This window comes from Larimichthys crocea, chromosome I, assembly GCF_000972845.2.
Source record: "Larimichthys crocea isolate SSNF chromosome I, L_crocea_2.0, whole genome shotgun sequence".
Lineage (NCBI taxonomy): Eukaryota > Metazoa > Chordata > Actinopteri > Sciaenidae > Larimichthys > Larimichthys crocea.
The window spans coordinates 48,061-71,082 of record NC_040011.1 but is presented as its reverse complement, the minus strand read 5'-3'; the positions used below and the strand labels follow the sequence as shown (position 1 = coordinate 71,082).

The window sequence follows — 23,022 nt, the reverse complement described above, 5'->3', positions numbered from 1 at the left end:
CTTGGCGATGTCCGAGTCTGGGAACATCGTTTGGAATAGTTCGGAAATGTCTTCGTTCCCTCGGTACGACTGGTGTTTCGTAATGGTGTTCAACACCCACAGGACCTCAGCTTTCAAGGTGGCGGTTGATCCGAAAGTCCCAGTGGCACTGGATGTGGAAGGCCGACTGGATGTAGCGGGAGTGGGACAACCGGAATCACGCGATGAGCTTGAACCAGGCAGTGATGGAGAACAAAACTGAGTGATTGCCTGCACCCGCTGAAGACCTTTTACCGATAACTGATGCCGCTCCGATTTCGCGTGTGAATGCAAGGCTTTTAAGCCTAAACTGGCGAGCTCCAACGTCTTCTTACAGAGGGTGCAAAATGCTTGGTATTTGTTGTTCGCGACGGGCTTTAGCCATCTCTTCATCTCATCATCGTCGAGCCATGCCAAGTTAAACGTACACTTTCCCATTGTTCAAAGTCAATTAATCAGACCCACGACCTACATAAATGCGATGAGGTAGGGAGACCGATAACCGTTTGCCACCAGAGAACATGAAGTAGGGCTCTTCTCGCGCGCGAGTTATGCGAAAGTCCTTACGACGACTGACGTCTGTTACGATGCACTGCCGCATTAATGGACCTTGTAGTTCTGGAATAGTATGTTACCAGCCAGATTTCCTCAGATAGAACTACAGGCGAAATTGTCAGGATAAGCGATCTGCATACGAAAATGTTTTTGATTGGCTGAAATGCTTCGCAGCGTATTTTCTTCGTAGTTTTAGTAGTCTACCAAAGCAGATAAAGCAGATAAATTTAAGACGTGTAATTTATGACCTTGAATGAAAAATCCGAATGTTTTTATGACCTTTTATGGCCTAAAATTCTCGTTATGAAATTTATGACTTTTTATGACTCCGCGGAAACCCTGGAATCAGCTGCCATGAGGATGTCGTTGGTGAATTTAATGAGGGCCGTTTCTGTACTATGGAGGGAGCGGAAACCAGATTGGAACCGTTCATACAGGTCGTTGTTGGATAGATGAGTGTTGAGTTGAGTTGCGACCATCTTGCGACTATTTTGGAAATGAAAGGCAGATTGGACGTAGATTATTTAAATTGGTGGGGTCAGCGCCAGGTTTTTTCAGAATTGGGCTCATTGCAGCAGTTTTAAATCGGGTAGGAACAGTTCCAGTGGTGAGAGAGGAGTGGATGACGGCAGAGATGAGAGGGACCAGAGAAGGGAGACGGGCTTTAACTAGAACTGTGGGGAGAGGGTCCAGCTGACAGGTTGATGGCTTAGACTTATGGATGAGATCTGAAATTTCTGAGGTGGTGGGGAGCTGGAAGGAGGAAAACTGGGGGTTGTGAACTGAGATGTTGATGGAGCTTCTAATTTTTTCCATCAAAAAATGACATGAGGGAGTTACAGGATGCAATGGAGCACAGATGGGATGGTAGAGAGTCCGGGGCTTGGATAATATTCTTATATAATAAAAACAGGGACTTGGTGTTACCTTCATGTGAACAGATTAAATCGGTGTAGTAACTGTATTTTGTTTGGGTGATACAGTCCTTGTAGTGCAGCATGTGATGTTTGTAAGTGTCTTTGTGAACAGTTGTATGTCCAGAAAATGTATTGCACATATGTAGTACAGCAGTCCTGCACGTAGGCAAAAATACAAAATTTTATTTAGCTTCACAGAAGCCATTTTATATACATAAAACAAAAAGATGGACACAGGCACTATAAAAGGTGGATACAGACAGAGATCTCAGACGCTTAAAGAAGCTATGAGAGGTCCACATCAGTGCTTGATCGACCTTCAACATGTTGCTTGCTAACACTTCCTGCTTCCCTGGCAGTGCCATCCTCAGGGACGGGGATTTTCAGCAGCTCATCTGCATATGGTGCAGGATCTGGGAAAACCTTTTCAAATAAGAGGTCCAACAGTTCATCCACATAATCTGTAAGACAAAAAGAAACAAAGAGACATACATTGTGAAATTGTCCAACTTATTAGCCCCGCTGAAGCGTTGCACATCTATTTTACAACTAAATGTTATTTACATGTTTTCATGATTTGATCTGAAGCAAAGGCCACATATATTTATTTTTTCCATGTCTATAAACACTGTTTGACTTTGTGGGACACTTCTGAAATGGACGACTGACCTTCATTGACTAGATTGACTACAACAACCACGATTAGCTCTGGTGGCACACAGAACGTCACGTACCCGGTGGAATTTAGCCTTTACTTTCCTTGTATATTTGTTTCTGCCAGGTAGAACCTTGAGAAGAAGAATAAGAAGAAGAAATAGAGATATGAGGATTATGGTGGAGAGCATTTATATAAATACACTGTACACATTCACTAAGTGTTGAGACAGTGATGGTTTATTTTGAAATAAACAAATATATAGCTCACACCGCAGGGTCCCATTGTCTACTTCACCCATCACCTTGCTGTTATTTGTTTGTGGACACTGAAGCCTGACAGTGCTCGAGCTGCTTATTTATTTATTTAATGATTTGCTCATTTTTTTGTCACAATATACATGCATTTATGTACCTGCATAACATTCCAACAAAAGGAAAGATGACGTCCTTGGGCACGAAATGCAGACTGACTTTATGAAAAACCTCCTGCAATGAGATGTGGTTGTGAACGCTCAGCCTCTCCACGTCCTTCAGTACCTTCTCACCAGTCAACACTTTCTCCAGACTGCAGAGGGCTGGAGTTCCTGTGAAAAGTAAAAAAAAAAAGTTGTCGTCACTTAAAGTGTTTTAAAAAATCCAATAGATGTGTAACAGATGATCTGTACTCACCTGCTGTCAACCATTCGCTCTGGTCTCCAGACGTGTGTGGTGTGTGCGCACACTGGGGGAAATGAGGGCTTTTGTGAGTGTGGATGTCTTGGACGTGATTCAGAATTGAGGTCCACTTAGCCACCCTCTCTGGCCCTGACGTAGATGTCAATGCAGTCCAGTAAATGTGCTTTTTTATAGCGGGAAGCCAGTTCTTCAGTTCATCGCAATCACCATCCTGAGAAACTTTCTCCAGTTCTTTGGACAGTCCTGATAACAATAACAGTGCATTTAAAATAGGATGGAAATAGTTGTATGTATATGTTTATGTACATGTACATGTTTACACTATGATACTGGAGATAAGCGATGTGTGGGGAAACAATACTTTTTTCCATGTGACGGACATCGCAGTAGTGTGTGACATTGGCCTCACTCAGGAATTCCTGGACTTGTGAGTCACAGTCTGTGACAACACTGTCAAGACTCACACCGCATGCCTCCAAGAGATGGAGGCTGCGCTTCAGCCCCTCTTTCTCCATGTTGTCTCCTCCACCTACTTCATTGCTCTGATTAGGACAAAAACAGATGGCAGCATGATTAACCATGTCAGCTTTTCTATCTATCCATCACAGTTAAACTGATCACAGATCAAATCATATCACTCACCTGAACCAGCTGCAGATCAACAATAGTGTTGCTGTTCATGTCCATCATTGCATAACTGCCAACCTTGTCAGAATAGCCTACAGAGTTATAGTTATCATATGTATTTTTTCCCCAGTAACCTTACTCTAAAAAAACATTAAATGTAGCTGACAGAATTATGTACCTATTAAGTCCACCCTCATGGCACCACGTAGGACAACACTGGACTCTTGAGTTAGCTGCTCCAACATTTGATCCTGCACTGTCTTCCACTTGTGCACGATGGCCGGTTCGATGTACGCCTGGGCATGCCTTCGAAAGGTGTCATACTGGAACATCTTCAACTGCATTGCCCTGAAGATCTGAGAGGGATGAATAGACAAGATAGACATGTTAGTTCTCCACTACTTCTATTGTTTCAGTAATAGCTCTGGGGCGTATTCCTCTCCCCTGTAATATTACCAGCATGGCATGCTATCTTAAATTGTGTACAACATAAATAAAGTCATCATCCATTACCTTTTCTACATTAAGGAAAGACGCACCAGTGGCATACATTGCAGCTGAAAGTTGGAGGTTCCCAGCAGGAGTGTTTTCAAGCATAGGCTGACTATTCCACTTTCTAGTGTACTGACAATGTTGGCACTTCTGCTCTACACTGAGGAATGTGCCTATCGTCCTTGGCTGCACGTCTGAAGGCCGCTTACACACGGGGCACGTCTCAAACAGCTCCAGCAGGCAGCTCTCATAGACGATGTAAGTCGGTGTCTTGTGGACAGGAACTGACTCTTCCATTCTGTTAGAGAGACAAAAGCAAAACAAAGAAAGTTTGAACTTCCTATCTGAGAGACAAATAATAAGTAGAGGAGTTGAATCCAGAACTTTTAGGATGAACTCGAGTAACTCACGAGGTATCTGATTCTGACTCTGAGGATGTGACGGAGTCTGCGGGATCATATGTAGCATCCAGTGCTTCCTCCTTGTCCATAGATAAGCTGCTTTCATCCTCCTCCTCCTCCTCCTCCTCCTCCTCCTCCTCCACTTCTCCCTCCTCCATTTCGAAGCGAGGTCTCTTACTTGGTCTCTGTGATGCTGTGAGTGGTTCGCTTGTGGTGCCAACACCAATTTCAGTGTGGGGCACTCTTGCCTGCGTGGCTGTGATACATAGAAGCAGACAGCGTATCCAATCAGTCACACGTGATGCAAAGACGAAAAGCAGTTTAGATGAAGTATGGAATCATGTCACAGAATTTAAAAAGTGTTGGTAGACAAACCTCTACTTCTGACGTGACTTCTGAGAGTCTTCAAGGACAGCTGTGTGCCAACGTTGCATCTCTTTGGTGGGTCCGTCTGGCAGGCCACATCACGTGGCATATCCAGCAGTGCAGACTGTGCAGGATTTAGCGACAGTACAGATGTGATAACCTAAACACCAAGGGCAGCAATATTTAATGCATGTTTTCTTTTTTCTAATGTCACAAAAATCAAGAAAACACTGCATATATAAATACTTATACTGGATAGACTGGAGATCAATGTTTGCTGTTATTCTGGCCATTCAATTCAATGTAGAAAACATGAAACATGACATCAGTATCCGCTCTAACTGTGACAGTGACCCTGCAGAGTATCATGCATGGTACTGATGATTATTAATGATCCATCTTTTGCCAGAACTTACCATTATACTCAAGAGGGTGAGTGATCATTCTCACTGAGACAAACACTTTGTTTTCAGTTAGTGAAATGTATTCCTTTATTACATCATATTAAATTTAAATGTTTCTTTGTCGTTGATAATGAATATGTTTATCATATTTTTCACCGGGTTGTCCACGTTTATGCAGCCTGCATATAAAAAAAAAACACTTAGAATCTCGGATGCGCGTCTTGTAGTCCATCCTCTGAACTTTGTAGTTCTACCACAGACCTACGTCATTAACATCCGCCGTCGCATAATGACGTGTGTAAGTGCACTGTGTGGCCGAGCTGCAGACTGTCAACAAACAATGTGAACAAAGTTCTGCTCTGACTGTTTCATGGCTGTAATCACCGCGACGCCAATACACAACACACTGTGTGTGTGTACTGCTGCACCACACACACCCACACACACACCATGCTAACACACGGTTGCCGCAGGTGAAGCACACCTGTAAGCTGGACGGAGGTGGGAGTGTCTGTGTCTCCATATGATGAGCAGTAACAAACACCTACGCTGTTTATGTTACAGACATCCAACCAGCTGACCAGTGGTTAGTTAGTGTGCGTCACACCCAGCTCGTGTTTACCGGCTCGAACACACACAGCACACGCGCGTACCTGCTTCACGTCCCCCGGAGCCTCGCCGCGCAGTGTCGGTACGGCCTGCTCTTTAATGAACAGTTTTCGTGACAGTCCCACCTTGTACTGTCCCAGGTTGTGAAAGTAGAAAGGCTCGAAGTGGTGAGCACACACATATAAGTGTTTGTTGACTGTGGCTGGGACCTTTCCATCGTAAATAAACTTGATCCACTCGGCTCGTAACACCTCTGAAGCTGGGGTTCGATACAGAGACCTGTGCTGGTTCTTACAGCCCACCACGAAGCATCTGGCATGCCTCTGTCCGACGCTCGTCATGCTGCAGCAGGGTTCTGTGAGGGAAGAAGTGGCGGTGTCGGGTCGAATAGTAAAAAAACCCAACAACTACCTCTAAGTCCTCCTAAACACTTTTCACTGGCCTCGAGGAAAGGAGTGAAGGAGACTTCCTAAGGAGGTAGGAGAAGATGACCACGGTGTACTACGTCATTGTGCGACGGCGAACGTTATTGACGTGATCTGTGGTAAAACTACAAAGTTCATAAGACGGACTACAAAACGCGCATCTTCGATCCTTCTCCCCGTGCGCTCTGACCGTGTTGTGTCATGTAGGAAATATAAACGTGGACATGTTTAACTTCAGGATACAAATAATAAATGAATATTGTCCACCTGTCACAGAGGTCAGATGAAGTGTTTGTTACTCACCCTCCTGTCCACTCATATAGAAATATATTAGCAAGTTATGGCAAAGATCAGGGCCGGCCCTAGGATTTTGGTGGCCCTAAGCAACATTTTGTGTGTGGCCCCAAAACACTCAGAGGGCAACCACCAAATCACACACACTGCTCGTAACTAAATGAAAACACACATGCACTTGAATTAACAACAAACTTTATTTTAGAACAATGTATCATGTATTACAATTTTGAGAGGCTAAGACAATTGAACATATTCTAAATAATAAAGATGATGTCCCTTCAGCAGCAGTCATGTCACTCAATAAGGTAGATGGAGCTGGTGTAGCAGAGGTCTGTCCAAAGTATTTCAATAATGCCCCTGAAAAGATAATACATTAGATTATTATTATTTTTACATATAGGCTGGAAGATATTACATAGGTATGTCATATGTATCTTCCATATGTATTTATTAACCACACAACAAATGCAATTTTCTCAGTGAAATATACAAATTAGCTGATTGTCTAAATGAGATGTATGTTTGTATGAGATACAAAAATACAATTTAACATAGCTTGGAAAGCAAATGGATAGCCTGAAACTATTTGGGCCAATTTGGACATTTAATATGTTCTGTATTAAAATAATATATCAAAACAAAAATTTAATTGTTGCAATAAAACATTAGTAGCTAGTTAACAAGTAAAACTAGACCCCTACTCATGTTATTGATTGGCCTCTGGTATTGTTGCTTCAACACATAGAAAAATGAAAACTATTGATGTGATGTGTGAATGAGTATACCAACAAGGCAAAAGAAACATTTACATTATACACAGATGTTAAATACTGTTATAGTTCATCTTTTCTCATATCAAGTGTAGTGAGGGCTAAATAATACATAACAGAGTGCTTCTGCATCCTAAAATAAAATGGATTGATTGACTATATAATATCACAAAGGATTTGTGCTTATTTGAAACAAACTGTTTTTGAACTGCTTGGAAGTCTGTTCATGGTCTATTCTTCATTCAAAGCTGTTTTCGCTGTCTACTTTTCACATTTCTCTGACATGACATGCAGCCAGAGAGCCTGACTAGCTTACCAGCTAGTTTATTATTAGGTTCAATAACCCCCTGCTGCTCTCATTATGCTCTCATGCTATGCTGCGCTGCAGATTATTTAATCGGATTGAAATTAAATTAATCAAACAGTCACATTTTAACATACTTTTATCTTGTGATCGTCTTTCCGTCTCGATTTTCCTTTTTTATTCGTCCTTCCGCACCACTCATAAACTTTCTTTTAGGAACATTGTAGTGTTGTTAATAACGATACCCACAATGCCGCGTTTGCCGACCGCTGCGGCTGCGTTGTCACCATGGTTACGCACGGAGGAGGGAGCGGTCACAAACTAACTTTACTGGTTAAATTTTCACCCCTGTATTAATACATCTGTTTAAATTGAGATGTCATTGTAGTATATGTTGAAATAAAGAGAGGGTCAAAAAATCTAATAACACACTGATCGTGTGGGCCCCTCTAGTGGTTGTGGCCCTAAACAACCGCATAGAGTGTTTATGCCAGCGGCCGGCCCTGGCAAAGATATATGATTAATAATCAGTGGTAACTTCATGATGATCTGCAGGACACTGGATGGCACAGTTACAGTTTTTATTGTGTGTGTGAACGCAGCTCCACAGTCAACAACAGAACTGTCACACCGGTATGTCAAGTTGAGTTTTTGTCCTGTCTCCATGTTTGTCTTGTGACTTCCTGTTTTATTTTGGAAATGACTCTCCTCTCGTTTCAGGTCACTTGCCCTTCCTCATGTGTCACCAGTCTGATTGTCTTCCCTGATTCCTGATTGTGTCCACCTGTTCCCCATTACCTCCATGTGTTCATATAGTCTGCGTCGCCCTTTGTCCTGTGCCAGTGTGTCATGTCCATTGTACTGATCACCAGCACTCGTCATAGTCTAGTCAGAAGTTATCTTGTAGTTAAGTTTTTGTTCTGTCTTCTAGTTCCTCGAAAGAGTGTTTTTTTGTTTTGTTTTTTTGCTCTGCCCTTCTGTAGTCTATCTTGTAGTGTAGCTTTTGTTGCTGTTTTCATCTAGTTCCTCGATATAGTTATTTATTTATTTATTTATTTTTGTTGGCTCTGCCTTTTTGTAGTTTTAGCTTGTGCTTTTGATCACCCCTCATTGTGAGGCGCTTTTTGTTTTCCCGGTGTGTCGAAATAAAGTCATCTGCTTCATCCCGTACTCTGCGTTTGAGTCCTCTGTTTTGAGTTACCCCCTTGTCAAGAACACACTTCATGAAGTTTTGACATCACATATGTTCATATTCTCTCTCTCTCTCTCTCTCTCTCTCTCTCTCTCTCTCTCTCATATCTTGGCAGCTGTTAATACTTCCTTCCTGAGCAAATCTGACCATTGGGCCGCACCCTGTGTTCAGTCACTTTGTCAGACTCCATTTTGAGTCGGAAAACTGAAGGCTGAGGCAGGGTGAGTGTTAATCCAACATTTTCACCATTTGACTTCATTTCCCCTCCACCATTTTACTTTCAAAGTCTCTGAGTCAGTCTTCTCTCTATGGACTGTAAACGATGGAAATGTTTGAATGAACAGTTTGATGCATCTCTCGACACAAACTGTGTGCGCTACTTCCTCTTTCTCAGTCTTTGTGACACTTTTCTTCATTCTTGTATTCAGAGCTCACAGTCAGTGTTAATGTTTTACCTCTCAGACTGACTGAAGTTCAAAGATGAGTGTTCGTGTGAAGGAAGCGGAGGGCAGAGCGGAGTCTCCAGGATCCAGCTGTCTGTCTATGAAGAGTGATTGTTCCAAATCTCACCCTCTGACCTTCAGTAATCAAGCTGGACCCTCTGACACAAAGTAAGAGAGCTGCTATTAACTCATTTAACTCATTTTCAATGGCCAATAGAATCTCTGATCCTTGGTCCTGTCAATATACAGTACAAGCTGCAACATTCAGCAGCAGAGTCTAAAGGGACTTCTTTGGGTAGACTGATGATAAATGCAATAATCCAGTCTAGAAGTAACATAGACTAGTTTTTATGCATGTGTTTGTAGTTTTGAGGCTTCTAATGTATTTAAACCTCCTAATTATTGATAGCAGTTTGTGTATTTAGAGCTTCATCAAATAATTTATCAATAATTCATGTAATCTGAATAAAAACATGTTGGTGTTTGCAGCCTTCAGTACAACAAACAGAGAGCCGATTCTCCAGGATCTAGCTGTCTGTCTCTAAAGAGTGATTGCTCCAAATCTCATCCTCTGACCTTCAGTAATCAACCTGGACCCTCTGACACAAAGTAAGAAACAGTTTTTACTGTAAACTGACCTGATGCACTAAAATGGATCTTATTTCTTTCTTTTGCAAAACACCTGAGAATTTTAGACTTTTTTTTAGATTTTTTTGAAGAAAATATTGAGATATTTTTACTGTAAGGATTTGTAACTATTCAAAATATACAGTATAAGAATCTGTTTTAACGCCCACATAGTCATGGAGCTGAGAATACTGCTCATTTTTACTAGATTTTGACACCTAATTTCATAAACGTCACGATATTTTTAATCATTCAAATTTGGCTGGGTGGTTAATAACACTTTCTTCTTTAGTCTGACAAACTCAAAACACAAATTTATTTTTAGTTTACACTGATTTTAAGAGTTTATGTTTGTTTACAGGCATTTTTCCTGAAGGGATCCTTTTCTGAATCCACTAAAGTGACATACTTTATGGGTATTTCATATTATATTCAATAAATAACAATAACAGAACAGCTGATGAATTGAACAATGAACCCAAACAGTGAAACAATAACTGCAGGAAGTTTGGATGAATTTTGTGGCTCTTCCTGAGGTTTCTTCCACCGTTTTTCCCTGTTAAAATGTTTTTTTGTGGGCAAGTTTTTCCTCACTCGAACCGAGGGTCTAAGGACAGAGGGTCCCTGTACAGATTGTAAAGCCCTCCGAGGCAAATGTACTTTGTGACTTTAGGCTATACAAATAAAATCTGATTTGATTTGATTTGATTATTTCCTCCGAATATTTCATCAGAAATTAGTTTTCCTGATATTTTTAGGAACATTTTATGGAATTCTTTGTCTCTCTCTCTCTTCCTCTATCAACTCCCTCTTGTCCGATGGCTTCCCTCTCACTCACTCTCTCCTTTTCTCTTCTTAGAATTCTCTGTCAACTTCTGTGCCATTATTAATTTATAAAGAATTCATGTAAACAGAACAAAAACATGTTGGTGTTTGCAGATTTCAGTACAACAAACAGAGAGCCGATTCTCCAGGATCTAGCTGTCTGTCTCTAAAGAGTGATTGCTCCAAATCTCATCCTCTGACCTTCAGTAATCAAGCTGGACCCTCTGACACAAAGTAAGAGAGCTGCTATTAACTCATTTTCAATGACCAGTAGAATCTCTGATCCATGGTCCTGTCAATATACAGTACAAGCTGCAACATTCAACAGGAGTCTAAAGCCTGATGATAAATGCAATAATCTAGTCTAGAAATAACAAATGCATGGACTAGTTTTTATGCATGTGTTTGTGGTTTTGAGGCTTCTAGTTTTTGTGGTGTTATGTAGGTGATAAATGGCAGTCCTTGAAGTTTGTTTTGTGTAGATTTTAAAGAACAAGACAAATCATTTGTGATCTCTTTCTCTCAGTATCTGTGATCAGTATCTGACAGCTGGAAAACTGCAATCTGATCTAAGAGGACTAATATGTATAAACCTCCTAATTATTGATAGCAGTTTGTGTATTTAGAGCTTCATCAAATAATTTATCAATTTGTGTAATCTGAATAAAAACATGTTGGTGTTTTCAGCCTTCAGTACAACAAACAGAGAGCCGATTCTCCAGGATCTAGCTGTTTGTCTCTAAAGAGTGATTGCTCCAAATCTCATCCTCTGACCTTCAGTAATCAACCTGGACCCTCTGACACAAAGTAAGAAACAGTTTTTACTGTAAACTGACCTGATGAAGATAACACATTAAAGATGAAAACAAGATGCTAATAATTGTATATTTATGTTGCAGACTAAAATGGATCTTATTTCTTTATTTTGTAAAACACCTGAGAATTTTAGAATTGACACTTGAAGAAAATATTTAGATATTTTTACTCTGTCTGTGTGGATTTGTAACTATTCAAAATATACAGTATAAGAATCTGTTTTAACTCTGTAAGTCATGTTCTTAGTTTTGTTCTCCAAATCAGCTGTTCCAGTCCAACATAACTTGAATCAGTTCATATCATAATTGTGCAACAGTTGATGAAAAAGACATTTGTAGAAAAACTATGCTCACCTTGATTCTGTGTGTTTATGGTTTGAGTCTCTAACTGACTACTTATGTAAAATATGATGAAGAAAATTTAAGCTCCAAGATTCTCTCACTATTGATTTGGAGTTTGCAGTTAAAAGCTTTAAATTATTATAAAGTTGATATTTGAGCATAAACAAACATCCATGGACAGGGGACAGCGGTGTAATACCTGTAAGTTCTGGGGGGACATCATTTGAGCAGTGGGCATGGGGCTCCTTCCCCAGAAAAAAACAAACAAAAACAAAACAAAGATGCAGTTTGCAGTTTGGCAGGCTGTATATATTCAAATATTTTGAATAAATATATCAAAACATCATGAAATCAGCATGGCAGCATAACATTTAATGTGGTTAAAGTCAGTAAATCAGTTTGGAATGTGGGTGATTCAGTCCAGTATCTGCTGAAGGAAGAAAGACTGATGTGTTGGTAAATCCACTGCTAAGAAGTGCTAGAGCATAGTGCCATTAAGCATGGCTGAATCTGTATTAGTAACAAACTGCAGGCAGATCACTAAATGTTTAGATGTTAATCAATGTTTATGAAAGAAGGAGAGTTGAATAAAAGAACAAATGTCTTCACAGAGAGAGGAGGAGGGGTCATGTTCCTGTGGAGGAGCAGCTGTCCTGCTGTGCTTTGTGTCAGGACGTCCAGAAGGATCTGGTCTCTACCAGCTGTGGACACTGGTTCTGCAGACAGTGCATCACCTGGGACCAGTCTGCTTCATCAGGAGACTCTTCCTGTCCCCAGTGTAGATCTTTATCTAAAACGAGACCAGGACTGCAGACAGCCAGCCAGACCACCGCTGTACAAAGTAAGACTGTACACCTTAAAAATGTAACCTGCTGCATTTCATTCCATTACATTTATTTATGTAATGGTAAAATAATCAGCAGATTGACATCTTTTTTTTTCTTTTTTTAGTGAGTGATGGTCTGCAGGAGGTTCTAGATGAACATAAGGTCAGTCTGAAGACGAGATATGAATGTGTGAATGAAGGAACAGATGAAACAGGAGGTGGAACCCTCCTCAACAGGATCTACACTGAGCTATACATCACAGAGGGACAGAGTGAAGAGGTTAACACCCAACATGAGGTGAGGCAGCTTGAGACAGCTTCTAAGATGGAGACCCTCCATGACACTCCGATCAAGTGCCACGACATCTTTAAAGCCTTACCTGACCAACAGAGACGCATCAGAGTCGTTCTGACGAACGGCGTCGCTGGTGTTGGAAAAACCTTCTCAGTGCTGAAGTTCACTCTGGACTGGGCAGAGGGCTCGGAGAACCAAGATGTCAGTCTGGTGGTTCTGCTCTCGTTCAGGGAGCTGAACCTGATCAAAGATGAGCAGTACAGTCTTCTCTCGCTGATCCATGTTTTCCATCCAACATTACAGAAGGTCACAGCAGAGAAGCTCGTTGTCTGTAAACTTCTGTTCATCTTTGACGGCCTGGATGAAAGCAGACTTTCATTGGATTTCAACAACAAAGAGATCGTGTCTGATGTCACACAGGAGTCATCAGTCAACGTGCTGTTGACAAGCCTCATCAAGGGGAATCTGCTTCCCTCGGCTCTCATCTGGATAACTTCTCGACCTGCTGCAGCCAATCAGATCCCTCCTTCATGTGTTGACAGGGTAACAGAAGTACGAGGCTTCACTGATGCTCAGAAGGACGAGTACTTCAGGAGGAGAGTCAGTGATGAAGATCTGTCCAGCAGAATCATCTCACACATCAAGACCTCCAGGAGCCTCCACATCATGTGTCTGATCCCAGTCTTCTGCTGGATCACTGCTACAGTTCTGGACCACATGTTGACCACAGACCAGAAAGAAGAGCTGCCCAAGACCCTGACTGACCTGTACTCACACTTCCTGCTGGTTCAGACAAAGAGGAAGAAGCAGAAGTACAATGGGGCACACAAGAAGAATCGACAGAAGCGTCAACAGAATTTGACGAAGGCTGACAGGGAAGTTCTTCTGAAGCTGGGGAGGCTGGCGTTTGAACAGCTGGAGAAAGGAAACATCATGTTCTACCAAGAAGACCTGGAGCAGTGTGGTCTGGATGTCACAGAGGCCTTGGTGTACTCAGGAGTTTGTACAGAGATCTTCAAAAGAGAGAGTGTGATCTTCCAGAAAACAGTCTACTGCTTTGTTCATCTGAGCATTCAAGAGTTTCTGGCTGCAGTCTACATGCTCCACTGTTACATCAACAAGAACACAAAGGTACTGAATGACTTCCTAAAAGACAACAAATACAGTGACTCAAAACCAGAGTCTTTCGGAAACAATGATAGCTGTGACTCATCCCTGGATGTGTTCCTGAGGAAAGCTATGGAAAAATCTCTTGAAAGTAAAAACGGTCACCTGGACCTGTTTGTTCGCTTCCTTCATGGCCTCTCTCTGGAGTCCAACCAGAGACTCTTAAGAGGCCTGCTGGGTAAGACAGACAACAGTCCAGAAATCATTCAGAGAGCCATCAACAACCTGAAGGAGATGAACAGTGGTAATATCTCTCCTGACAGAAGCATCAACATCTTCCACTGTCTGATGGAGATTAATGACCACTCAGTCCATCAGGAGGTCCAAGAGTTCCTAAAGTCAAAGAACAGATTAGAGAAGAAACTCTCTGAGATCCACTGCTCAGCTCTGGCCTATGTGATGCAGATGTCAGAGGAGGTTCTGGATGAGTTAGACCTGCAGAAGTACAAAACATCAGACCAGGGACGACAGAGACTGCTTCCAGCTGTGAGGAACTGCAGAAAGGCTGTGTAAGTCCAAATGTGATTAACATATCAATGTAGATTAGTAGTTTAGTTCCTCAGATATACACACTATAAAATTCTTCTTCTTATTAGAATTGTGCCGCACTTGTGTTGCAAACATTATATGTCAGTTGTATTTTGTCAGAGACGTTCTTGAGCCATTTCAAATGTGGGCGCAGAAATGTAGATTTTTCAGTGGTTGTGTTCATAGCAGTTCAACAACACAGTTATTCTATTTATTGGTTTTTGAGCCAGTTCATAGCGATAGGGGGATTTTAGGGATGCCACACAAAACACCATGTTACCATTTACATATTGTTAAACTGAACAAGCTCAGACTCATGTTGCAAACACAAACCAAGACTGAATCAGTTTAAGACAGTTTATTGTAAAACACCACAGAGAACGTGCAGGTGAGTAGGTGTTACAGAAGAGGGGGTGTCTGGGGTGGTGCATGACTGGTGGTGGCAGGAGTCCAAGAGTGCAGTAAATTCAATCCAATCTAATAGCGTCAAATCATAACAGGAGTTATCTCATGACACTTACCATATGGAGGTCTAGACCAAACTCTTGGTCTAGATAGATAGATAGATAGATAGATAGATAGATAGATAGATAGATTCAGTAGTTTTAATTCTTTATATATTTTTTTAATTCTTCACCATGAAATCTTTTTTTTAATTGTACAATACTTATCTTATTTTGTATCTGTACTGAACAAGTCATCCTCTAAAGATATGAAGATTTAGTCATGTTTTGTAACTGACTAATAAACCTCTCAGAAGGTCTTGCTATTTTAAAGATTCTTTGGTCTGTAGCAGTGGTGTCCACCGTGTTTGAGTGTTCATGTTAAAGTTAACACAAAGTAACTTTACAGTTACTGCCTTGTGCGTGGTAACATGAATTTGAAAATGCTGGAATGGACCAGCAACTGGGTCCCCAAAACTGTGGTCCAAATCCAGCCAGTGATATTTGAAGTCATCTGTAAGATTGAAGCAAAATAAAGATTAAAAGTCTGTAGGTATGAGAGAGTGATGAGAATTATGGTTTCATATCAAACACAGTAAGATAAAATGAGCTGAACCACTGATGTGTATAAAAAATGTTCATCAAGCAGAATATGTCAACCTTTTCTGACAACAAACACATGAAGTAAATAGGAAGTGTCCTTTTTCATAATGACATATTTTGTAATCTTTATGTCATGACAGACTTTCTAGCTGTGGACTCTCAGAGACTCACTGTGAGGTTGTGGCCTCAGCTCTGAAGTCTAACCCCTCCCATCTGAGAGAGCTGGACCTGAGCTACAACGGGCTGCAGGATTCAGGAGTGAAGACACTGTCTGCTGGACTGGAGAGTTCAAACTGTAGACTGGAGAGTCTTAGGTCAGTTCACTGGCTCTAGTGCATGTAGTTTGTTTTCTACATATTCAATTCAAATCCTTGATTGATAACAAAGTAAGATTCAAGGGCTATATGAGTGTGACTTTCACCCAAAGTAAATTTTAAGCTTATAAATCAGTCTTAAAATATTCAAGGGGGTTTCCACCAGTACAGAGCCCATAAAAGTAAAAATCAGAGAAGTGATGTTCTATGAAATAAATATTATTTATTTATTACAGAAAATTAAAACAAATGTCCCTAAAACAAGTGAGAATAAAAGAAACACCAATCAATAAACAACCTTAAAGAATTAAAAACATGAATTTTAAGATGGAAACTGGCTGGGCATGAGAGTCTTGCAGGCAAATTTAGACAATATAGGGACTACATCCAAGTGGCAAAGTTAAAACTTAGCAAAGCACTTAAAACTGATCAAATAACACAAACACAGAACATACATAAAACATGCAAATCTAATAAAATCAACAAGCCATGTGATGTAATCTACCTCAGATACACAACTACTGCATTCACTTCTACCAGGATATCCTTACACTGTATCCAGGTTACCAAGCTTTATCAGTTTTCACAAATTAAAAAACAACAACAACAAAGTACACAAAGCTTCCTGCTGGTTACATGGGGATTTAAAAAAAAGAAAGAAAAAAAAAGACTCTCTGTTGGTTAAAATGGTTCCCACACGTCCTTGAGATCTTTGGAAGTCTGTGAATTTGACTTTTGTTTCCTTGTTGAGCTGCAGTTAGGGAATAGTAACTCAAAGAGGGTGTTTGCTCTACAATAGTCTTTATTGTTGGTAGACACCTACTTGATGTATCCAACTCAGACTGCTGAAGCTTAATATTGCTTTCAGCCGAACTTATGAAGTAATTTCTGACAGTGTAGTTGTGTTAGGAAGAGACCACTTCACACTCAGTATGGACAGAGGAATGAGAACTTCTACCAATAACTCTTTTAATGTTCATGTGGCTGCTGTTTGAAGACAGTACAAATGTAGACCTCTCATTTTAATGACATATACCTACTAAGACACCAAATACGGTAAGAAGGTATTGTAATAATACATTATTTTCATTTTCTACATCACTAATTCTTTATTCAGATTGAGGAGCTGCAGTTTGTCAGAGATCAGCTGTGCTTCTCTGGCCTCAGCTCTGAAGTCCAACCCCTCCTATCTGACAGAGCTGGACCTGAGTGACAACAAGCTGCAGGATTCAGGAGTGAAGCTGCTGTCTGATCTTCTGGAGAGTCCACACTGCAGATTGCAGACTCTGAGGTCAATTCACTGACTCTGTTACTATTGTAGATCTGATGTTTAATTAACAGTTGAAGTTAGTTTATATTTCATACACAACTTACATAAAGTTTCCTTTTGTTCAAACACTATTTTCATGTTCTTTGTATAAAATTTAGTTTGCAGTCACAAATACTTCTGTTTCTTAAAGGAAATGTGTCATGGTTACACAGGTACTGACCCAAAATACAGGCTCAGACAATGGTTGGTAAGAGAAGGGGATTTATTGTGATGTGAGAGAAAAGGGGAAGGAGAGGGTCCGATGACGAGGTGGAGGGAATGGCTGAGGTGAAGCAGTGGTAAAACGGATGGGAGAGGCACGGAGTGTGGACTGTCTGGAGATGGTTGATGGAGAGCAGGCAAGCAGGTGGCAGGAGGTGAAGGGACCTGAGCATAAGAGGATCAGCGGTTAGACAAGGGGGAACACAGGAAATCAACAATGACTGCCATTGTGACAAAATGTAGAAAATGTCATCTGTTAGTTAAAGTTCATGTTTATAGTTTTTGGTAAATCATCACATCTCTTTACAGAATATCTTCTGAACTGAACCTAAATTGGTGGACAAAAAAGTGGAAATATTTCTATATTATTCTTTCTTTATCTTTCTTTCTTTATCTTCATCATTTATTCTTTATTCAGACTGTGGAGCTGCAGTTTGTCAGAGATCAGCTGTGCTTCTCTAGCCTCAGCTCTGAAGTCCAACCCCTCCCATCTGACAGAGCTGGACCTGAACTACAACATCCTGCAGGATTCAGGAGTGAAGCTGCTGTGTGATTTTCTGGAGAGTCCACACTGCACACTGAAGACTCTGAGGTTAGAAAGATTTTTTTTTACTTCTGTGCTGAGATCAATATGATGAGATAGTTGTGGTGACAATAAACTGCAGTTATCAAGCTGATATTATACTGATCCACAATGAGCATCTGGATGCTAAAGTCTATTTTCTTCTTCTGTGGTTTAGTCCATTGACTGTGGCAGAGAAATGTTGAGTTCATTATTTAAAACCTGAATATAACAAGAAAGAGTTATCTGGATAATTCACTCTGAACCTCTTCAATATTTTTTTCTATATTCTCTATAAATTTATTGCACATAGTAGTTGTAGTAGACATAGTAATGTTGAGCTATACATTTTAAACCTGAACACATCTGATTGGATTATGAATGGATTTTTAACCACACCCTTTATTCTTTATTCAGATTGAGGAGCTGCAGTTTGTCAGAGATCAGCTGTGCTTTTCTGGCCTCAGCTCTGAAGTCCAACCCCTCCCATCTGACAGAGCTGGACCTGGACTACAACAACCTACAGGTTTCAGGAGTGAAGCTGCTGTCTGATCTTGTGGAGAGTCCACACTGCAGACTGAAGACTCTGAGGTAAGTACAGGGTTGGAGTCAGTCCATGTTGGCTTCAGCAGTATTGTACTAAACACGGTTAGTATCAAAGCATAGATCCAGTCTTTCCTGTAAACAGAGACTCTGTTGGACCATCAAATCTGATCTCGTGTTTGTTCTCTCATTTCAACACTAAAGAACTGATCAGGTCATCTTTGTCACAGCTCTCAGATCAGTCTGACTGAAGCCTGCAAAGAACCATCATTACATTTAGTGACCATGTGGTCTTTGTACAGAGCAGAACCTCTGCTCCAGTAAGTCCAGTGATCAAAGCTGAAAGTTAAAGTGAGCAGTGAATGTCTGTCAGTTTCTGCGGTAATGGTGTGTTCAGGGACTCTCAGTACTTTACTTCACCTGTGTACTTAAGTGAAATCTGTCAAGTCAACAGACTTGATGACCAAAGTCTCTGCAGGTCTGTGAAGCTTCACTCCAACACGTTAACATGAGAGCTGAGAGGACACTAGCTACACTACCGTACACAGCTGCAGGTCTGAACAGGACTGACGTCCCTCCTGGTGTATCATCAGTGGATCTTCACTGCTCTGCTGCTGCTCTGTCCTTCTACACAGTCTCTGCAGATACACTGACTCCATTCTTTCTGCTCCACATTCAACCACCTCCTCCACCTTGACTTGACCTGGACCTGAGTCTGGATTTCTTTCTTTCTTTCTTTGATTATTTCAGTCTGTGCTTCTCTCTGTATTTCTTTGTGTTGTACACTGTTAAATAATGGAGAACTGTCATTCATTTTCGCATTATGACAACATTATTATTTGGTCCAATGCATCTCTGTCTTCTCTTTTTATGCTGATCCTATGCAATGTAATTTCGCTCAAATGTATACTGTGAATGTACAGCTGAATGGCAATAAAGTCTGTCTAAGTCTAATGTCTTATTGCATATGTTCTCTGAACACTAAATGTAACCAACTAAACTAATAAATGAGATCTGACCCAAATAAAATGAGCCCCCACCTTGACGACACTGTAAGCAAAATGTGTTTTTGTTGTTGTTCTGTAATGAGCATAAAAACATTGTTCCACATGTGACTGATACAATAATTTGAGATTTTGCTGATCTGCTTATTTGTAAAGTATTGGATAATTTTACTTCTTTGACCGTCAAACAGTTTTATTCAAATTAAACACAGAGGTTTAGAGCAGAACTGCAAACCACTCATCAACATGATATGTGACAAGGAGCCCAGACTAAATACTGCATTTTTATATTTTTAGGAGTTGCAAGACGAAAAGGTCTGAAACTACTGGATACATTTTTAACAATCCACTGGATTTTATAATCTGGTCAGCTTTAGTGAAGATCAAAGTCCAGCTGTCAGATACAGTAAAGGTAAAGAGTACAATATTTCCCTAAATGTAGAAAGTAGACTGTAGAAATAGAATGACCAGTAAAATAACCATCACTACTGTAACTTGTACTTTAATCGGAAATTTCACTGCCAGATATCGACAGATCTTACTACTGACAGCACACTGTACCAGTGGTCACATTATGAACAAGGAAATTAACTTCAGAGAGAGAGAGAGTGTGCTGTCTGTTGCTGAAAGAAAAGTCAGCAAACTAAGGCCTAGCATGTACCCTCATCTTCTCAACATAGTTGTGTGCAGTATTGACGATAAGCTTCTTCTACATCAATAGCTGTGATCACAAAGTTTTTGATAATCTTTTCAAAATTCTTCATAACAAGTGATGTGAGATTGACTGGTCTCTGCTTCTTAATTTGTTTAGGGTTAGGTACTTACTTTAGACCTGGTACCACATGAGAGGATTTCCATATTCAGGGAGTATGACTAGAGTTAACTTAACAAAAAAATATTCTTGGATATGCCATACCTTTCACAATGACAGTAAATCACATCTGTACAGCATATATAACGTGTGTGTGTGTGTGTGTGTGTGTGTGTGTGTGTGTGTGTGTGTGTGTGTGTGTCCTCAGTGAAGTGTATCAGTCTCTGCAGTAGCTTCCAGCTGCAGCAGTCAGTTCAGTTCCTGTTCAGTCTGACTGAGGGAGGTTTTTGTACGGCGCTTTTTCACTGTGTGAAGAGACGGAAAATTCACCCATACAGTAGTAAACTGCTACATCTTCAGTCTGAACTCCACTGATGGTCAGAGTGAAGTCAGAGTTTGATCCACTGCCTGAAAAACGATCTGGAATCCCTGATACTACCTGATTAGGATACTTAATAATGAGTTTAGGAGTTTCTCCATCTCTCTGTTGGTACCAGGATAGGTAATTCTTATAAACATTCTGACTGGTCCTACAGCTGATGGTGACGGAGCCCCCCACAGCAGAGCTCACTGCTCCAGGCTGAGTCACTGTGACCTGGCCTCTGGACTCTGAGGATACAGACACAAAAACATAAAGCAGCGTCATGGTTTTGTGGGCTTCATTTCAGAGGGACGGATGTTCATAGAGGAGAGGAGTTTGATTCTCTGGACTTTACCTGTGAAGCAGCAGCAGAGGAGAGTCCAGATGAGGACGGAGGTCAAAGTCATGTTTTTGATGAGGAGGATTTCTGTGGCTTCTGTTGTCATGAAGGACAGCTGTCAGTCATCCAGTGTTCAACTCTCAGGGCTATAAAGTCTCCCAGAGCACTGGAGCATGGTGCTGCTGATGCAAAGTGGCTCTCTATGGAAATGCTCTGACTGACTCCAACAGGGACTTGGATTACTCTGATCATGCTGTTTATCAATGGATCAATCACTTTATCAGAGTATTGATTAACAGTCAGTCATTATTTTAAGGTGGATTTGGTTTGATGACTGTGGATACATTTTCTTTAAGAACGTCTTCTGTCTTGTTTCATTTAATGCCAGAACAACTTCACTTTGACTTTTAGACATATGTAAACTTCTATCTGTCAAAATGTGACTAATTCTGAACAGCTGTGTCTCTGTTTGATCAGTATAATATGAAATATTTCATTCTTTTAGAAACAGGAAGTGTTGATGTTGAGTTTGTTTGTGTCACAGTCAGAGAGCCGTGTCTCTCTACATTGAGAGGTTTTTGTACGGCGACTGAACCAGTTTGCATCACTGTGGTGGACTTTCGGTGCAGGAACCAGACTGAATGTTGGAAGTAAGTTTCTGCTCAAATATTAAATATGATATCATCAGTTAAGGTTTTAATTTATGTGTATAAACATTTGCAGTAATTTTAAATTTTCATTAGACTAATTTGAATCACTTTAAAGACTCAATTTTATTATTTGTTTCTCCTGTTTAACCTCGAAGTTGAACTCAAAGCAGCTTCACTCAACTTCTCATGATCAGTCTAATTTGTGAAATGTGAACAGCTTGAACTGTAAGAAAAATTATAGCGTGTACTTTACAAATTTTAAATCCAGCTTTTAATTCTCTGTTTAAAACTGTTTGGAAGTTGAGTTCAAAGTTTTTTAAAGAAAGAATGAAGATGAAATTGTTAAAAATGCGATCAAATCACTGATATAATGTCTCTGATGGTCTTTTGACCTCAGTTAGAAATAATTTCGACAGTTTTCTGAAACTGTTTGTTTTTCAAATCTGTCGTATGAACCCTGTAAACATGGTTGTCAGTTATTTTTGGCTGATTATGTCAGTGGATATGATTAACTTTTGTCCTTTTGAGAGTTTTGACAGGAAATCATTTTGTACAAATGTACCAGGACTATAAAATAATACATGTCTGTAGAAATAGTGGTGTAATAGTATAAACCAAATACAGAGGTTTTATTATTATTATTATTTTTGTTCTTTTAAATATGATTGATTGATTTTTTCATTTCCAGTGTAGTTAGATATATTTCAGGTCATTGTGTATGATGATTCTCTCTGTGCTGACGTGCATGACAGGCTTCTTGAAGGGAAGTGAAACAATGTGTGAGTGAGTGACTGGTGGAGCAGAAAAATCATCTGACAGAAACTCCTTAAAGGGCAAAACCAACTCTCACACAGTAAAGGTGTCCAAGTGTCTGCTGCTTGATTGACAGCTGTCCTCTAATCTGATTGATGTCTCCTAGGTGATACCGCCCCCACCCTGACGGTGCTGCCCCCCTCTAGTGAGCAGCTGCAGCAGGGGAAGGCCACGCTCATGCGTCTGGCCAACAAGGGCTTCCCCTCAGACTGGAGTCTGGCCTGGAAGGTGGACAGCAGCAGCAGCATCAGCTGGGAGGAGAGCAGGAGCCCCGTGGTGCTGGAGAAGGACGGCCTCTACAGCTGGAGCAGCACCCTGAGGCTCGATGCAGACCAGTGGAGGAAGGTGGACTCTGTGACCTGTGAGGCCACCCAGGGCTCCCAGACTTCACTCTCACAGACACTGAGGAGAGACCAGTGTTCCCAGTCCTGACCTGACTCACTGGGACTCTGATACCGCATTTACTCTGA

General features: G+C 40.8%; 2 protein-coding genes, 1 long non-coding RNA gene and 2 gene segments (V, D, J or C); 3 read left to right on the top strand and 2 right to left on the bottom strand.

Moving 5' to 3' along the window:
• Window positions 1-1,655: 1,655 nt before the first annotated feature.
• LOC104918240 (uncharacterized) lies at window positions 1,656-6,307 on the bottom strand. 5 transcript variants are annotated; one of them, XR_003462278.1, is made up of 11 exons: window positions 5,766-6,307; window positions 4,718-4,868; window positions 4,352-4,598; window positions 3,963-4,239; window positions 3,628-3,805; window positions 3,465-3,541; window positions 3,232-3,364; window positions 2,817-3,065; window positions 2,560-2,731; window positions 2,160-2,278; window positions 1,656-1,951 (listed from the first exon to the last, which is right to left on the bottom strand). XR_003462278.1 is itself a non-coding variant. In XM_027277897.1 (11 exons), exons 1-10 carry the CDS (start codon window positions 6,060-6,062, stop codon window positions 2,242-2,244), a joined length of 1,866 nt encoding a protein of 621 aa, XP_027133698.1. In that variant the 5' UTR covers window positions 6,063-6,306; the 3' UTR covers window positions 1,656-1,951; window positions 2,225-2,241. The 5 variants fall into 5 exon arrangements, 1 of the variants encoding a protein (XP_027133698.1); XR_003462277.1 differs by having other exon boundaries at window positions 3,184-3,364; window positions 5,766-6,305; XR_003462279.1 differs by lacking the exon at window positions 5,766-6,307 and adding an exon at window positions 5,125-5,738 and having other exon boundaries at window positions 3,184-3,364.
• A 2,502-nt stretch (window positions 6,308-8,809) lies between these two features.
• LOC104918243 (NLR family CARD domain-containing protein 3-like) lies at window positions 8,810-14,562 on the top strand. Its single transcript, XM_027277887.1, has 7 exons — window positions 8,810-8,930; window positions 9,172-9,320; window positions 9,642-9,761; window positions 10,719-10,838; window positions 11,292-11,411; window positions 12,373-12,602; window positions 12,713-14,562. Exons 2-7 carry the CDS (start codon window positions 9,190-9,192, stop codon window positions 14,560-14,562), a joined length of 2,571 nt encoding a protein of 856 aa, XP_027133688.1. The 5' UTR covers window positions 8,810-8,930; window positions 9,172-9,189.
• Window positions 14,563-17,124: 2,562 nt separating this feature from the next.
• On the bottom strand, window positions 17,125-21,735 carry LOC109136774 (Ig kappa chain V region K16-167-like). The segment is given in 3 exon segments: window positions 17,125-17,633; window positions 20,719-20,997; window positions 21,105-21,735. Coding segments are annotated over 3 exon segments (534 nt in total).
• On the top strand, window positions 18,021-19,618 carry LOC109136775 (uncharacterized). Its single transcript, XR_003462284.1, has 2 exons — window positions 18,021-18,060; window positions 18,448-19,618. It is a non-coding gene; the product is annotated as an uncharacterized LOC109136775 (long non-coding RNA).
• Window positions 21,194-22,994, top strand: LOC104936271 (Ig kappa-b4 chain C region-like). The segment is given in 3 exon segments: window positions 21,194-21,220; window positions 21,664-21,739; window positions 22,659-22,994. Coding segments are annotated over 3 exon segments (429 nt in total).
• The last annotated feature ends 28 nt before the right edge of the window (window positions 22,995-23,022 follow it).

What these genes read in the sequence shown, in the direction of transcription:
- LOC104918240 (XM_027277897.1), bottom strand. Translation starts at nt 6,062, where the DNA reads ATGACGAGCGTCGGACAGAGGCATGCCAGATGCTTCGTGGTGGGCTGT. An exon ending in CATGAGGGTGGACTTAATAG is followed by an intron (nt 3,542 to 3,627) that starts GTACATAATTCT and finishes ATAACTCTGTAG; the next exon opens with GCTATTCTGACAAGGTTGGC. An exon ending in TTTGTTGGAATGTTATGCAG is followed by an intron (nt 2,279 to 2,559) that starts GTACATAAATGC and finishes CTTCTTCTCAAG; the next exon opens with GTTCTACCTGGCAGAAACAA.
- LOC104918243 (XM_027277887.1), top strand. Translation starts at nt 9,190, where the DNA reads ATGAGTGTTCGTGTGAAGGAAGCGGAGGGCAGAGCGGAGTCTCCAGGA. An exon ending in GCTGGACCCTCTGACACAAA is followed by an intron (nt 9,321 to 9,641) that starts GTAAGAGAGCTG and finishes TGGTGTTTGCAG; the next exon opens with CCTTCAGTACAACAAACAGA. An exon ending in CCTGGACCCTCTGACACAAA is followed by an intron (nt 9,762 to 10,718) that starts GTAAGAAACAGT and finishes TGGTGTTTGCAG; the next exon opens with ATTTCAGTACAACAAACAGA.